The sequence below is a fragment of the Purpureocillium lilacinum genome (assembly GCF_023168085.1).
Source record: "Purpureocillium lilacinum CBS 284.36 DNA, scaffold_1, whole genome shotgun sequence".
Taxonomy (NCBI): domain Eukaryota; kingdom Fungi; phylum Ascomycota; class Sordariomycetes; order Hypocreales; family Ophiocordycipitaceae; genus Purpureocillium; species Purpureocillium lilacinum.
The window spans coordinates 6,069,201-6,086,249 of NW_027072111.1; the positions used below are offsets into that span (position 1 = coordinate 6,069,201).

A 17,049-nucleotide genomic window follows, 5' to 3' on the forward strand; every position below is an offset into this window, starting at 1 on the left:
CTGTGCATCACATTACAAGCTGCGGCATGATACATTTAGCAGATCCTAGGTACCAAGTATTCTCGTCCGACCGGACCAGGGAATTCGATCGACGACCACTCTCAGCTTTGCCACTGCCTCCGTCCATGTATGCATGCTTGGAGAAGAGGCAGTTTACATTTAGCATGCTCGTCAAGGCTGGAGCCTGGCACAAGCAGACCCCAGGACACGATGTACGATGTAGATAAACACATTACGTTCTCTATCAAGGGGTGCCTATGCGACCAACCCAATCCCGGTCATCGTCGTCTGACCCTACGCCGTACCTCATGTTTCTTTGTACGTACATCTCGAGTAGAAGCATCATCGACTCAGCCGGCTAGCTACCAAGTAGCTCCTCGCCCTCTCACATCAGGGCCACGGCACCCATCGCCGCTCCGGCAACAACCATCAGCGACCCCCCCTGGACGACGGCTCCCGCGTTCGTCGTCGTCGCGCCCGCCGCGCTGCCACTTGCGCTGCCGCTTCCACTTCCACTCGCCGAACCAGAACTCTTCACCGCCGTCGTCAGCGTCGCCGGCTCCGTCGTGGACGGGGCCTCCCCACTGGCCGACCCCGAGGCAGACGCAGACACGCCGCCCGCCTTTGTCGTCGGCGTCGTCGTCGTCACAGCACCGCTGCCGCTTCCCTCATCACCCGCCGCCGAAGACGACGACGAAACCTCCGCCGCAGCCGTAGCCGTCGCCGCGGGACTGTTCCCCCCCTCCGCGGAGGTGCTCTTGCCCCCCACGCCCACCATGGTCGTCCTCCCGCCCGGCGGCGTCCAGCACGACAGGTACGACGCCTCGGTGCGGCGCGTCTCCGTCCCCGTGTAGGCCGCGCACCCGGGCACGTCCTTCTTGGGCGGCGCCCGCCCGCCGCCGCAGTCGAGCGGGTCGCAGATCTCCCCCGTGTTGGGGTCGAACCAGTGCGTGATGCCGTCGTCGCACGTCGTGTAGCTGTGCGTGCCGCACACGGCCGACGCCGCGCCCGCGAGGGCCAGCGCCGCGAGGATCGACTTGCCGAGCATTTTTTTTTTTTCTTCTTATCGTCTGATCCCGTCTTGGCCGTAGAACTTTTGTCGGTTTTGATTCTCAGAAAGGATAGACAAGTGGCTGTGTAAACGAGCGTCTTGGACTCCAAAAGAATGCCAATGTCAGGAAACGAGCGTCGTCAATCTTTCCCCAGTATCTCTCACACAAGTGGCCGGAGAGCAAGAAGGCAAGAAAGGAGCCGCACAGGGATGGATGGATGGCAACATCCACAAGTTATACAAAAATCTCCCCTCAAACCCGCGTAGCCACACCGGGAACAGCCCCGGCCCTTCGCGCGCCGGCAATAATACTACTAGGACCAGGTTTCTATTCCTGTCAGGGGCCGAGAGGCCGAGAGAAAAAAGCGAAGAAAAGGCCCATGATTTCGGCGCCTTCCCAAACGAGGCTCGCCCGCTCCCTCCCCCCGCCAAGTCTGGGCCCGTCTGCTTCCCCTTTTGCTCCAGTATTTGCCACGGGCATTAGCCGGCGCTAACGAAGCCAGAGTGCCTGAGACTCTGATGAGAGTGTCCATGACCATGGGCAATGGCAGCAAGGCCCGCGCACACATTAGACTTCCTATCACCCTGAGTGGACGTCGATGTCGTGCCCAACACCCGTGGCCAACTGCATGGATGTTGATGACTGGAGCAAACTTGGCGTCCCGTCCTGACGGATCTCGCTCTCTGCTGCCTCTCAAGAGCCAAAGCCGACATCCGGTGTGGAGCTCGCTTTGCCACGATCGATGCCCTGCCCCGTCTCGACTCCACGCCTCATGCAGGTGGGCTCCAGTCGTTGCCGTGTAAACCTCGCAGTCCGCGCACCCCACGGCTACGTTTTAATCAATTACAAAGGGGACAGCATATTTACTATACTGTGGTATCAAGTGTGATTTGAGGCCATGAGACAAGCGCCCGGTGCCTGCTCCCCGGCCCAGAGGCCAGGAGGTCAGGCCCGACGAGCCTGCTCACGGCTATACTGAAAGCAAGAATAACACCTATCATGCAAACGTTTCCGCAAACATGGCTCCGTGTCTCGATGCAAGGTTCCTCTCCTCCTCGGCCGACCTTCCGCGCATTGCCACCAAGATCCATCCAACCAATCCGAAACCAATCTTCCATAATGCAAATCCACTGCATCGACGTCGACCCAAAACGAGTCGGCATCACACCTCACTCGGCTTCCACCTCGGTATAGGCATCCGGGGCGGTCTTTCCAACGCACACCTTTCCATCATACTTCCTGTCCTGTTCTTCCGCCCACTTGTAGAATTCGGTGCTGAGCTTTCCTTCCTCGACAGCCTGGAGTAGAGAACCATACATCATGCGCAGCAGCGGCTCCGCATGCTCGGGCGTCGTGATGCGGTTCGCCTCCTCGACCGAGATGCGTGGGTACTCCTTCTTCTTACCCGAGGGCTTGGGGCGCCCGTCTCCAATTGCGCCAAAGGCGCAGCGTCGCCTGCGATAGTTGTTCTCCGCAATAATCTCGTTCATTCCCTTTCCCAGAAGGTGGGAGCCGGCGTACCAGCCGCGCCTGATAATCTCCTCTCGATCGTTCCAGACCGAGGCGCTGTGGCTGCACATGCCCGGAACATACGAGTAATAGCCATTTCCATAGAACGACTGGGATTGCGTGTAGCAGTCACCGCAATTGATGTCCTGGTCCCAAGCGGGACCGTCAACATACGGAGACATACCCGTGTTGATGCGAACGGGTGGGCCATCAGGCTCCGACGTCTCGACAAGCTGAAGGAGGAGACTCTTCTCCTTGGGTCCAGTTTGCTCGTCTTGTTCAAGACGCTCAGCAGAGGGAGGGGGCGTCTGAATCAGCGACGCCGTGTTGAAGCTCTCGCGGAGAGTGTAGGCACGAGGGATGTTGGTTCCGGGGCCGTTGGAGAACATCTCCGTACCCATGCTGGCGTTGTTGGTATTGCCATTTCCGTCCGCATACTCCAGTGGCTGCTCCAGTGTCTCGAAGGCGGACTGGAAACCCTTCGCCATGGAGTCATAGGCAAATGGGCGATACTGCCGCTGGCCTGGTGGTCCGGCAGTCAAGGGAGCCGGGCCAGAGCGTGTGCTAGACGCTGAACTAGACGACGGCGGGGTCATTGCCCTCTCGAGACCCGATGCCGGGCTAGGGGATCGAGTGGTCGGAAGTGAAAACAGCCCTTGCTGGGTAGAACCAATGTTGCCGGTGGCATCAAAAGGCGAAGGACGCAGCAGGTTGAGTCCCGGGACTCCTCGCATGCCCGTCGCCTCGTCCTGAGGGGGTACCTTCTGAATACCCGTGACAGGGAACCCCAGGACAGGAGTGGTCGAGGCCTTTGTCGCAGCCAGATCAACAGAGGGCTTGAGAAGCTTCTGTGCATCTTTCTGGCAAGGGTTCGGGTACGATGCCAGGCTCTTCAGTCCATTGATGCTCATGCTGAGCAGGTGCGCTGGGGGGGCAGTGTTGTCGTCATCGACCCCGTCTCCATGCTGCTCCGAAACATGTCCAGCGTAATCATGTCCGCCGCTGTCGGTGGTGTTGTCCGAATTCTCGTTGGCTGCCTCAGAGGCGATGACGTTCTCCTTGTGTGCAAGCGAGTGCGACTGAGTGGAGAGGTTGCCAGCATGCAGGCGCGGAGTCTGGGAGACCAGGGCGATGCCCATGGAGCCGTGCTCAGAAATGCTCAGGGGGCTGACGGCACGATCCGAATTCTGCTGCAGCGGAGCATACTGCTGCATGCCGGTGGTGCGTCCGTTGGCAGCCGCCTTCATGGTCAGTCCGGCGAGGACGGCCTTGGGGAACAGGCAAAGGTCCGTTTGGTTACTGCCAACGTTCCACTTGGTGGCGCGTCCGCGACGTGCAGGTGGCTGAAGCGGCTGCGACGAGTTTGGATTGTATATAGTGCCAGCGGTGGTGTAGGTCGGCTGCTGCTGGGGCGCGGGCGACGACGCAGCAGACGCAGCAGACGCGGGCGAAGGCGACGAGGCGATGTTAGTTCCAGACGAGGGCAGGGCCGCCATGGTCGTTACCGATGCCAAGTCACGGCCCGGGTGATGGATACAGCTTCCACGCGGGAAGACGGAATATCTAGAGGAAAGTTCATGTTAATTGTCGAGCCGCGCTGCCTTACGGGGAGGCGGCACCAACGAATGGGGAAGCCGACGGCAGTGAAGAGCCGCGGTGGGGAACAGCGACGAGAGCCGCCGTATCGATGAAGGTGGATGTAGGCAAACGAGTCGGCGGACTCGACAGGTGTCCGAGGAAAGAAGAGACTGAAATTCGCCAATGAGGGAGTGCAAGGTTTTCTCCCGATGCCGGGGAGAGTGTGCAAGGTCAGGTATATCCCGTGACGAAAGACCAGCTGCGCGCAGGCTCAGTACGAGATGAAGCAGGCGCAGAAAGGAAGACGACGGGATTAAGAAGGCGGGCTGCTGCACGATGAAGGGGGAGAAGAACAGGCCGCTCCGGGGTTGCGAGTTGGAGGAGAAGGTAAAGGCACCTGGGCGAGAGGGAAGGAGGGAAGGGGAGTGGGCAGAGGGCAAGAGCTGCTGCTGGTGGTGCTGCTGGTGCTGCTGGGGGGGCGGCGGCTGCTGCTGCTGCTCTGGGCGGGGGGCACTGCGCGGGCACTCGAGCGCAGGACCGCCCGGGACGAGGGCTGCCATCTGTCAGATCGTCCTCCCGCCCTCTTTCTCCGGCTCGATTATTTTCAGGGAAACCATGGACGGCAGTCGAGCACACGACCGCGGCGGCAAAGTATCGACTCACCTTTCCCCACACCCGCACGAGACGTAGCAACCTCGCCGTACCAGTTCTACGAGCCTATCTAACCTTCTCAACCTCGTTTACCCGGCCCTGGGAGCTTCTGCCAGCGCATGGCAGCGAGCCGTTTCCCGCGGATGATTCTAACTTGCAAACATGTTTGGAGATAGACGGTCACTCCTCGCGCAGAGCCGCCAGTCTCGCACACGCCCCGAGCCACACCCCCACACCCCCTTCCCGCACGCCAGAGCAGCAACTCGTCCGCCTCGGGACAGCTCTGCGCTTTGATGCTCTGCCTTTTCTCTGTTCAAGGGTCCTTTCAAGCGCTCGGCTTCTGGCTTTCTTATTTTTAATATAGCTCAAAATCGGCGGTGTGCGAAATAATTCGACTCAACGCGCGGGGGGCATGAGGGGGACGAACGACGTCGAGCTCGCAGCTGGTGGGGTGCGGTTAGCATGCGTCCCTGATTCTATCACTCACCCCACCCTGTCATGCTGTCACTCACTCACTCACTCACGCGCTTGGGTGCCTGAGGTCATTCTCTCTCTCGCAGCAAACCCTTTGCTCCCGTCCGATGCCCCCTTTCTCCTTCGCTCTCCATGCTCCCAGTCTCTAGAGATTTAGTTTGGCCGACGCTTGGCTCCATTCTTGCGTAGTGAAAAGCCGCCTGACAAGCCCCATCGTCACCCACACGGCGTCATCCAAGTGCCATGCGCGCCACACCCGCGCCCCAGCAACCGATTACGTACATCTGAGGCAGCTTTGCTCATGTTTCCTGCATGCATCGCATTGGCTACCTAAGTACTGATAGTAGGAGTGCAATGCCCATCTGCATGCCGTGTCTGTCTGCAGGCCGTGTCTACGAAGAAGCACTAGGCAGGTAGTTCACCCATGCAGCTGTGCATCCGTGCCCATGCTCTATCACTCGCGGCGACAGCCCGACATGCCCACCGCATCTGGCTTCCTGCTGCGGGAAACCAGCCCATCAGAATAAACTACCCATCCAGAAGTGCCATCCACGCCTCATGGCACTTGTCCCGCGCTCACAGTGCAGAGTTTGGCGTCCGTCCTCCCACACCTAACCCTCCGCACGCCGCAGAAGGGGGCCAGACATCATTATGCAACCCGCGTGAACAAAATCTCCTGTGTATCCTCAAAGCTGTCCGCGTCCGATATATGTGTAAGAAATGAGTGGCTGCCAAAGCCGGCCGAGTCCGTCCAGGTCAGGGAAAGGGGGCCCCGCGGGCAAGTTGGAGTTGAAAGGATCGTGTCGAAGAGGAGGCAAGGTTTTACCAAACGAGTACTAGTCGAAACATTTTACCGAGGATATCTTGCCCGCGTTCGGGGCCCCTAGTGTTTTGCCTGTGATTGACGGTGAAGGATCGTGTGAAAGAAGAAATCGAACCGGTGTCTATGTACGTCGCGCGCCGCCTGGAACGTTATTCCTGGCTATTTTCACATCGCACCAGTGGGGTAGGCGCTGCCGGGAATCATGCCTGGTCCGGCTCCCCTGCTGCCTGCCCTCGCGCGGTTCCCTGGCAGCTGGAAGTCCGGATTATTCAGGAGCACGTCCTGGCGCTGCTGCTGTTGCTGCACCTGGCGGCGCTGCTGCGGCATCGGCGGGTGGTTCGGGTTCCAGCGCGGGTTAACTCCCCGCTGCGAGATGGAGGTGAAGTTGGACCGCTCGGACTCTGCAGGGCTTCGCGACCCACCAGCTGCAGCGCGAACGTCATCATAGTCGGGCTCGGCTGGCGGCGGCGGGATGTTGTTGGGGCGCGCCGGGGCAGCGAATCGCGGGTCGACGTCCTCGTAGTAGTTGGCATTCTGCGGCGCATTTACAGGCGGCGTGCTTCGCCCAGGGAGCTCGGCATGCGACCGGAGCTGTGAGCCACCTGGTGAGGCGGCCCGAGGGGACGAGCGGCCATTGTTGGCGGCCCACGCGGCTCGTGGCGGGACGTAGGCGCTGCATATCCGCGTTTAGCTACAATGCTTTCTTAGCAAGGGGGTGTTCGGTGACTCACTCATCCGTGCTGTACTTGCTCCCATCGCTCAAGACGGTGTCATGGCGATTCGGAGGGCGGCCTTGCTGCAGTCCGACCATGCCAGCGACGTCTGTGTCGCTGTCACGAATGCTCCCGCCGTACTGGCCGTACGCGTTGGGCGCCGCTATGGGCGTAGAATCCATCTCCACAGGCCGGTCCATTGCTCGCGCATTTGCGGTGCCCGGAAGAGGTGGCGGCGACTCAGCCCTGGGCAGGTCACCCGAGCTAGGGTTGTATGGCGCATAGCCAGTGGTGCCACTGCTGAGACTGGGCGCAGAGGCATTGCTGTGCGCGTTCCAGCCATTGTCCAGCCCGTCAGACTGCTGCCCATAGTACTGGCCCTGTCCATTCATAGGTGGCGGGCTGCGGCCGCCTCCTCTTGGTCCGTAGCCACCTCGTGGCGGTGGCCCATATCCCCGTCCACCGCGAGAGCCTCCTCTGGGAGGAGGTCCGTATCCTCCCCGACTTCTCGTAGAGGCGCCGTAAGGGTCAAATCCACCCCGGCCATACCCTCCGCCGCGGCCCCTCTGGCCTCCAACGCCACCCATATCACCCCTCCGGTTCATGCGGTCAGCGGACGGCACACGTGGCACGCCATATGCGTCAGGCGGTCCAGTGGGGTTGCCGTAAGGGTCTCGCGAGGGGGTTCGTCTCGCGGCGTTATATGCAGCCACCTCTCCAGGGTTGGCCATGTCGTTGTGGAAGGCATTTGGCGACGTCTGCGTAGGGCTTCGCTGGGTCAGGGGAATGCGCTCATCGCTAGTCTGGTCTTCCTTCCGGCTCTCGAAAGTCGCAAACGTAGGCAAGCTGTCGGCGGGTCCGGAATTCCCTCCGCTCACCATGGGCATGGTAGGCTCGACAGCGGTTGCGAGAGATGGCTTCGACTGTCCCTCCCTATTATAATAGTTCTCTCCGCTCATTTCGGCGTTCTCGGCGATGCGCTTCTGGCGCGCCTTTCTGCCGACGACCGTTCTGCGCATAGCGCAAGAGACGACGGCGCTCAGGGCGATCAGGATCGTAGCAGCCAAGACCAGGTACGAGCCCCAAGCCATGTGCGGGATGAACAGGAGCACGTCAATCAGGAACGCAAGCAGGGTGACGAGGAAGGTAATGAGCATGAGAATGAAGAGGACGAGGAGATATCTCGCGGAATGAGACGGCGAGTGCAAATGGGAGACGACGGCCATGACAAACATGGCGAGCGTTAGCGCCGCGGCGATGGGGTGGACGATGAGGACCGCCGACAGGCTGTCGCGGACGCCGGTCGGCAAGTCGAAGGCCTGATTCTCATTGTCAAGGAGTTTCCCTTGGAGGGTGTCAGTCTAAAGGTACCCCGTTACAGTGCACGGGAGGTTGTAGACATACCAGTGTCGTATCCTATACCGATGGCACTACACTTGCCGCCACTCCTGCAGTAGCCAAAAACGCCAAACGTGACGTCTTTGAACTTGCCCAGCGGGACAAACTGGGTGACCGGGACGGAGATGACGGCGAGGAGAAGCAGGACAAAGGCCGCGAAGAGCAAGACCGACAAGGGCGTGGCTGGCCGTAGCATCCCCATGGTGAGGCGGCGCTATGCCAGCGGCGTCAAAATGACGCGCACGAGGTTATCGTGGGACCGGCGGCGCCAAGCGGAGCGAGGGAGAGCGCAGTCGTCGGTTCATGGGAGAAAGAAAGATGGGTGCGGCAAGAATGAGCGAAGGGAGCGGTCGTCGAGGCGAGAAGCAGGGCCAGCTGTCGTGTTCACAGGCTCATTGGGGCACCCAGCATTGAGAGCTGTCAGATTTCCCAAGCGACAGGCGACGGGCGCACGGGGCGGGCGGGACGATGAGGCGACCGGCCGGCGAGCAATCTATCGTCTGCCACGGAGGTCGCGAGAGCCCGTCCGAACTCTCAGGGGGTGAAGCGAAGTGAGGCGAAGTGAAGCAGCGGGACGATGACGGGCGGCGGCGGCGGCGGCGGCGCTCGCAGAGCAGGCAATCAGTCGTCGGCCTCGTCGTCGACGTCGTCACGGCAGGCCAGTCCGCTGATGTCGGAGGTGCGAGGGCAGAGACGAGCGTCGAGACTGTTGACGACCAAGAACGAGGGCCGGGCCAGCAGGTTCCAGCGGTTGGCTGGACTGGGCTTGTCTGAGACGAGGGGGTGGAGCGGAACCCCCATCGGCGACGGGCGACTGGGGTTGCTAGGGGGGGGTCGGTCGCGAGGTGGTGGACGAGGCACCAAAGAAGTGCGGTGGTTGATTGTGTGGTGCGGCTAATAAGCTCCAGGTACTTTGTACGGTACTACTGTAGCGGCGCAGGCAGGATGGAAGCCAGCCAACCTGCTAGTAACCTAACAGCAGCCCGTGCAGTGGGCGATAGCGCCAAGTCGACAATGGAAGCTCGCCGCGCCGACGGGACCGGGCTGTAGACAGGTACCTTGGGCACAGCGTTCAGCAGGAGCAGTACCTGTACGACACGAGGCGGGAACAACGCCACGGCTCGTAAAGTGTCCTGGCGCGGCGCCGTGGATGAGTGGCTTCGACGATGCAGGCTGCGGCCTGGGGGCAAGCGACAGCCACCGGGGGGGCACTCGGGGCACTAGCAGCCAGGCAGTGTGCCATTGGCGCGTCCCAACGCAATTGGAAGTCTTGACGGGATGGACGCATGAGATGATGGCAGCACCGCCCTCGATGGCACCCTATCCCGGGGGCGGGACGGCGGCTTGCTTTGGCCCTGGACGGTGGCAGGGGCACAGCTCCACCCTCGCTGTGGGCCGGACGCCCAGTGGACCCATGGATCCCCATCTGCCCTGATGGCTCGATGCTTGGTGAGGTGGTGGCCCTGCAAGCCCTCGTCGCCCTTGGTCCCGTCGCCTTCCAAGGTTCTGGATGCGCGGCCCGCCCGCCCAGTCCAACCCAATTGCGCATTGTCATGCAGCGCGGCCATGCGGGCATGCAGCCCATGCACGGGCTCGTCTTGGCTCATTGTGTTGTCACTGCGAGACCCATCTGTTACCTGCATCTGCGTCTGCGTCTGCGACTCTGCGTGGAAGCAAGCTGGCGCCACCAGAGCTGCTGTTCCGCGCCGGTTCCTGCAGCCCCCGAGCCAGTCCATCCCGTCGCCGTAGAAAGAAGAGGCCCGACGGGCGGACGGGGCCGAGACACGCAGTGCAGCGAAACGCGTGATCGGCGACGACGACATTGATTGCGTCGCTCCCGCGTCCAGACTCAATCCGTCCTGACAGTTGACACTGCCCGCAGCATCGCAAACTCATGTACTTGCCTGTTCCAGCAGGTGGCCTCTCCCCCCCTCCCCACCGCGAGCGCGTGGAACTGGCTGCCAAGTCAGGGTGTTGGGTCGATGGGCTCCGCCTCGACCCCGTTAATAAGGCCCATACTTCGCACCAGCGCAGAGCACAGGGCCCGGAGCCAATGCTGGAGGGCCGCGTCGAGTCGAGTCGCGGTTGTTTGCTGCATCGTCCCTCGCTCGCGAACCCTCGTGTACGAGTATGTAGGGCCGCAGTACGAGGTCGGACACATGCAGCTCGAATCGCATCGTCGGTATTGCGACTCATCGTGTCCGAGAGGCACCACGACCCCTCTTTCACCGCTGACCCTCCGCTCCCTCCATTTCTCCCTCACTATCTTTCTCTAGCCCGTCAGCCCAGGCACCAGGAACGAGACTCGTCTTGGGCGAGCCGTGGTGGAGAGACAAGCCACCAGTGAGTGGTGCGGTGTGACGGACGGGGGCCCTGGATGTGGCTCCGGAAATTGAGGCGCCACGGTTTCCTCATGCTGGGGTCGTTGCGCCATTCTCTGACAATCGGCCGCGTAATAGCTCTTCCTCTTGGACATGGCCATCGCATCCACTGACGATTGTTCGAAGTAAAGTCCATAATCGGGCGAGCGATCGCCTTCACACGAGACTGTACCTACTCCCTACACCTCGCGCTGGGGGTAGGATGCGCCTGGGGGGTCTGCATCCCTCCCGCAACTCACGAAAGCCCAACAATGGACTCGTCCAGCCCTGGCTCACCAACGACCACACACATGAGGGACCATGAGAGAGCGCCGGGTTACGGCTCCGGCTGAGACACCGCTGGGACTGAGGGTCACGTTCGGCGACGGCACTGTGCCAAATTTAGTAGCGTCTAACGTGCAAGCTGCCGCGCTCTTGGATCTGCACGTGCATTATTCACCATCTGTGGCTGTGGTGTTTCGGCTCTTTACCTCATACTCCATATGTACATAGGTACGGCTGGCCAACGATTCGTGTACGAGTACAGTAGCCATGGCAAATGTACTGTGCTCGTACGGGTACAAAGAGCCTCGCTCGTATGGCCATAACGCGTGGGCCTTTTGCACCTGGATCCTCGACTTTTCGGTTGGGTCTCCGACTCATAAACTCGATGTGTCGCATTTGTGTCCGGGAAGCTCTCGCGTCGTGCTGTCCTGTGGGCTACCCTAGACGAGCCACATCTCGGCGGCGGCGGCCAGGCATTGGCCGCAGCTGGATGACAGCTTGATCGTGTCGTCCCATATGGTGCGCGGCTTTGGGGTCCGGTCATGCTTTCGGCACGCCTTGTTGTCTGCGGAGGTGGACCTTGAGCTGGGCATGATGAGTTCAAGCTGGAGACGATACAGTCGCCGCAGGTAACCGCCTGAACGACCACGTTGCGCCCAGGCGTGACTCTTCGAAAAACATTAGCAATTGCCCTGGATAAGAGCAAGACGGTTTATTACGAGATATTTTCAGCGCGGGGCCGGATGCCCATTGAGTTTGAAGGATTCGCAACAAGCCGAGCCCGTTCGGCGCAATGGGTCGTGCAATAGCCCGATTTCCAGGGTCCAGGGCGGTGTCGCGCACCTTAGCTTGTCCGGGCGGCGCCGGCGATAGCGCGTCTCGGCGATTGCGATTTCCCGGAGTCGAGCCGTCATGACTTCCCTCGTGGCTCCCACCTCCCACGACCCGCCGCTCCTCCAAACGAGGTCTCCTTGTCCATGCAGACGCACGCAAGGGCCTCGCGATGATGTCCAGCACGCTCCGACGCAGCATACTGGGGGCCTCGAGGGGTGCGGCCCCCGTGCTGCCGGGCTGTCGCGTGCCTCGAGCTTTTCTGCCTCGCCATGACGTCGTCGCCGGTCCCGCCATCACGAAGCGCCACGTCCAGTCGTCGGGGCCGTTCAAGCCGTTGCGACCGCCTTCGCCCGATGAGCTCGGAGCTCCAAAGGCCGCCAAACAATACCCCCGAGGCCGGAGATGGACGCGCTGGGCGGTCATCGCCCTCACGATTGGCGGCACCATCTACGTCGTGGACCGCCAGGTCTATGCCTCGGGCTTCGGGCGCACCCTCCGCACGTTCGGCACGACGCTCCTCGTCGCCATCGACTACAAGATAAATTTCCGCCCGGAGCCGATCACAGCGGGCTCCGTCCCGGACCTGCACACGCGCAACGCCGAGCGGCTCTTTGACCTGCTGCGCGCCAACGGCGGCCTGTACCTCAAGATCGGGCAGGCCATCGCGATGCAGAGCGCCGTCCTGCCGCCCGAGTTTCAAAAGATGTTCAGCCGCATGTTCGACGACGCGCCGCAAGACGAGTGGAAAGACGTTGAAAAGGTCATTAAGCAGGACTTTGGCAAGAGCGTCGAGGAGGTGTTTGGCGTCAGCTTCACCGGCAAGCCCGGCATGGGACTGATGGAGCGCAAGGCGAGGGCGAGCGCAAGCGTCGCGCAGGTTCACTGGGCCAAGCTTCCGGACGGGCGTGAGGTGGCCATCAAGATCCAGAAGCGGGAGATTGCCAAGCAAATCGCTTGGGATCTGTGGGCGTTCAAGTGAGTTTCCTCGTTCATCGTCTCGCCGGACTCAGCACTGACAGCGTCAACAGGACCGTGACCTGGATATACTCAAAGTGGTTCGACCTGCCCTTCTACAGTCTGGTGCCGTACATCACCGAGCGCCTCGAGCTCGAGACGGACTTTGAAGCCGAGGCGAAGAACTCGGAGAATATGCGGGAACTGGTCAACTCGGAGAAGCGCCTCAAAGGCCGCGTGTATATCCCCACAGTGTACCCAGAGTTCACGACGAAGCGGGTTCTCACAACCGAGTGGATAGAGGGCATCAGGCTCTGGGACAAGAAGGCCATGACGTCGAGATGGCTCGGCGGCCACGGCAAGGGGTCGCCGGGTGCAAAGAGCCCGCTACCGCCCATCGACATGGATGCTGCCCGCCAGGAAATCCGCACCAAACCCTACCACGAGAAGATCAAGCCTGAGCGCCAGGAGTGGAAGGGCAAGCGTGGTCGGGGCGGCCTTGGTCTCTCGACGAAGGAGGTCATGACCACCATGATCGATCTCTTCTCGGCGCAAATCTTCAAGTGGGGAGTCGTGCACTGCGACCCTCATCCCGGCAACATCTTCGTTCGACGCTTGCCGAATGGAAAGGCCGAGCTGGTGCTCATTGACCATGGCCTTTACGTCTACATGTCGCAAAAGTTCCGACACCAGTACGGCACATTCTGGAAGGCGCTCATGACATTCGACAACGAGACGATTGTCAAGGTCACCGAAGCCTGGGGCATTAAGGGAGCGGACCTGTTTGCCAGTGCGACACTGATGCGTCCGTACGAGGGCGGCGACTCGTCGACCAAGTCGGACCTGATGAAGGACCTGGAAGGCAAGACGCCGGCGGAGCGACACTACGCGATGCAAGAGCGCATGAAGCAGGGCATCCGCGACGTGCTCTCGGACGAGGACAAGTGGCCTAAGGAGCTCATCTTCATCGGGCGCAACATGCGCATCGTGCAGGGCAACAACCAGTACCTGGGCTCCCCCGTCAACCGGGTCAAGATGATGGGCGAGTGGGCGAGCCGCAGCCTGTTCGAGGACCCGAACCTGCCGCTGCGGCAACGGCTGCAGAACGCGTGGCGGCACATCATGTTCAAGGCGGTGCTGACGGCAACGGACGTGGCCTTTTACTTCTTCAAGATCCGGCAGTGGCTGGGCATCGGCGGCGGCATGGAGGACGAGATGGAGAAGAGGATGAAGGACGTGGCGCAGGACTTTGGCATCGAGCTGCAGCACGAGGTGTTTGAGGGATAGCCTGGGGAAGGGGGAGCTTGCGTGATCGCGTTGTGAGGAGCGGCGAGCACGTGCGAGGTGATGATATCCCACTCTGTGATCTGTGTTGACTACATGGCATCGGGCATCGGCCACGGCGTTGGGGGGGGCTTTCATAGATGGAAGAGGCACAGCGGATTGACACGAATTGGGTTTAGAAGAGACGGAACAGGTTAGGCAGGAAGAATGCCACTCCTCACTTTTCCGCCGCCATGATGCTTCGTAGTACAATTAGGCTTGCAGATGTTCATTCGCATCACGCTTACAAGGCCTCCGACCGGGCAGGGCCATGCAGCGGCAGACCGCCAACGAGAAGGTCCGTCCGCCACGCGAGAAACGGATGCCGCTGCTGCAGCCCTTGCCGCCGGCGGGCCGCCCGGGGGGACAGAGACCTAAGGAGAGGGGCTTTCATTTCCAGAGAAAGGCCGAAAGGCGCCTCGATCGGCAGCCCGAGTGCGGAGCGGATATCCCGCATCCACCGGGTTTTGTTCGCCGCCGCCGCCGCCGCCGTTGCGGCCGGGGTGCCATGCCTGGCCCGCCCCTATTATTCTAACGGGTACGGAGCAATTGTGGCTGGATGGATGGATGGATGGATGCTCTACTCGTACTATTACGGACTGCACCGCGTGGGCTTGACGCGCCACCTCCCAGTTTCAAGTTGCTACACTGTGATTGACGCGCGCGGGCGATGTCGAGGGCAAATGAGGCAGCCCGCCCTGCAATCTTAGCCGGGTAGGCTGCTACGCGTGATGCCCTGCGGCGAGGGAACGCACGTGCCGCTGTTGCTACATACATACGTGCCCTCCTCATATTACCACTCGGCAGATGTCTATTTTCTGCGAAGGGAGGGGGGAGGGAGGGACGTGAGCAGCGTGGTCCGTATGACCCCGCGGCCATGGGGTGGTGGTTTCGGTGATTTCGTCTTTTCGTGCCTGGACGACTTTCCGAGATGGGCGGATGGACGGACGGAACAGGGGGGGGATGGAAGGGGGAGGGGAGTTCCCGCAAGAGCCGGGCCAGCAGCGACGGGAGGAGGACAGAGGAGGACGGATGGGGACGGGTTCGGCGGACGGGACGAGCAAGGTGGTCGTTTCGGGAGGACGGTCTGTGAGACGGACCCTGGTGCTGCTGGCCCTGCTCACTCACCACTGCTGATTGACGCTGTCTGCCCGTTGATGCCCATCAGCCGAGACGAAGCACTGTACGAGCGCCATCAAGGTCAAACTGTGCAGCCGATGGCGAGAACTCACAGTCTCAGCGCCCGAGTAATCATCACGATCCCCGACCCCTCATCATGACGATTTCTTCGTTCTTCGGCGCGACGCCAACAAGGGAGAGAAAGTCTGCGTCTGCGTCTGCGCCCGCTCCGGCGGGCTGGGTGCCAACAGAGTGAGACACGGTGACGAACACCCGCGTGTTGGGTCCCGCCCGTCTGCCCTCCCCTCCGCCAGATTCCCTCGCGGGGCCGGGGAAAGGGGACGAATGTCTCTTCTTTGTCTTGTCTTGTCCTTGTCTTGGACGATCAGATGACTCTGCAGGAAGAATAACCCCGCGTGGCGAAAAAGCAAAGAGGCAGCTGGCAGCGCAGCAAAAGGGAGACAGACAGCGGGACGAGACAAGAGACAGACGGTTGACAACGGGACGACTCGCGCTGACGACTTGCTGGAGATGAACCAGGCAGGACAGGGACAAGAAAAATGTGGGTGGGTGGGATTGGGGGCACGTTCAAGACGTTTATGCGGACACGGAAGCGAGAGGACCGGCTGAGCCTGAAATACATTTCGGTGCGCAAGGTAATAAGGCACAGCGCTGGCAGAGAGCTTGAAAACCCCCATGCTCTCGGCCTGTCGCGGACGGGCAGGGGCGCGTCATCCTCACTCATCCTGATCATCAACCTCGAGCTTTCAACGGGGCTTGATGACAGACGGGGAGAGCTTGCCCACTGTTCAGTAGGCGCACCGAGCTCAGTTGGTACGTGCGTGCAAAAAGAACCGTCCACTTGATGCACACGCAGCAGCGTGTCGTCGACTGGCACGCGGGACGAGTCCCGAGGGTCATTCCTCATTCCTTCCTCATCGGAGGAGGTGCGCCGGGGGGCCTCACTCACTCCCCATTTTCTCCTTCAATATCTCCGGCCCGCCGGACCCTGCAGTTTGGAAAGGGAGGAGGGGTGGGCAGGCAGGCGCTCCGTCTGTTGGGTTTTTATTTCTTGCTTGCTGCTCACTGCCGCTGCAGATTAGGTAGCACTGAGGTGTGTGTGCACATCGTCAGGGCGGGCGAGATCAAGGCGCCGCCCGTCCAAGTGAAGGGCAACACACGTGGTAACGTTAGGAAGTGCACCGCGCAAAATACCTTATCCACAGCTCGCTCACCTTGGCTCTCTCATGCGACCCCTTTTTCTCTCCCACGGAGCTTGTTAGCGCCGTCAGCTTCAATCCCAATTGCTCTGGCGGGGGAGGGACTTGGGAAAAAAAGAACGTTCTGCTGCAGCACCGGGGGGCCAGACATGGGGGGAGTGGGTTCCATGCTAGCGCCGCCTCCAGCTCTCCTCGGGCACGCTAACGCCAACGCGCTGGGAGGTAGGTCCCCACTTGCTTCACCTCCCAGCTCGCGCAGGTACCTTGCCTTGGGGCCAAGCTCACCAGCTTTGGACAACTGGAGAGATACCAAGTGTAAGCTAAACTGCAGGCATGGCCTTTTAGCCTCGGCCCTCAGCTGGGCTGCAGAAGATTAAAAGAAGGCATCAAGAAGAGTCCGGCCCGTTGGGGCTGAAACGGCGCAAAGGGGCGCGCGGGGACCTCGAGGCGGGCAGCTGCGTTGCGTTGCGTTGCGTTGCGTTGCGAGGCGTGGCATGGCGCGCACTGGCCTTGTCGATGACTTTTAACGACTGCTGCTCGGATGCCGTTGCAGCGGCAGCAGCAGCGGCCAGCACAACACCTACTCAGCTCGGGCCCCCTTTGCGCTGTGCACTCTTCGGGTGCGAAATGGCCCTGCGGAATGGGAATCGTCGGCGCCCGATTCGCTGCGGAGCTTGGACTGCCGCTCGTGCCACCCCGTCTGTGCCAGCCATCGTGGCGGCCGCCCATCCATCCATCCATCCATTCGTTCTGGGT

The 17,049-nt window shown here is 61.1% G+C and overlaps 4 protein-coding genes across 4 annotated transcripts; 1 reads left to right on the forward strand and 3 right to left on the reverse strand.

Annotated features, from left to right (window-relative positions):
- Nucleotides 1–385: 385 nt before the first annotated feature.
- On the reverse strand, nt 386–1,048 carry PLICBS_001466 (uncharacterized protein; the record flags this gene model as incomplete). The annotated part of the gene is made up of 1 exon (XM_018317461.2): nt 386–1,048. One exon carries the CDS (start codon nt 1,046–1,048, stop codon nt 386–388), a length of 663 nt encoding a protein of 220 aa, XP_018182986.2.
- A 1,173-nt stretch (nt 1,049–2,221) lies between these two features.
- PLICBS_001467 (uncharacterized protein) lies at nt 2,222–4,057 on the reverse strand (the record flags this gene model as incomplete). The annotated part of the gene is made up of 1 exon (XM_018317460.2): nt 2,222–4,057. The coding sequence occupies one exon, from the start codon at nt 4,055–4,057 to the stop codon at nt 2,222–2,224; it is 1,836 nt and encodes a 611-aa protein (XP_018182985.2).
- A 2,195-nt stretch (nt 4,058–6,252) lies between these two features.
- On the reverse strand, nt 6,253–8,400 carry PLICBS_001468 (regulator of ime2; the record flags this gene model as incomplete). Its single annotated transcript, XM_018317458.2, has 3 exons — nt 6,253–6,760; nt 6,819–8,145; nt 8,205–8,400. 3 exons carry the CDS (start codon nt 8,398–8,400, stop codon nt 6,253–6,255), a joined length of 2,031 nt encoding a protein of 676 aa, XP_018182983.1.
- Nucleotides 8,401–11,849: 3,449 nt separating this feature from the next.
- On the forward strand, nt 11,850–13,918 carry PLICBS_001469 (uncharacterized protein; the record flags this gene model as incomplete). The annotated part of the gene is made up of 2 exons (XM_018317457.2): nt 11,850–12,652; nt 12,706–13,918. The coding sequence occupies 2 exons, from the start codon at nt 11,850–11,852 to the stop codon at nt 13,916–13,918; spliced, it is 2,016 nt and encodes a 671-aa protein (XP_018182982.2).
- Nucleotides 13,919–17,049: the final 3,131 nt, after the last annotated feature.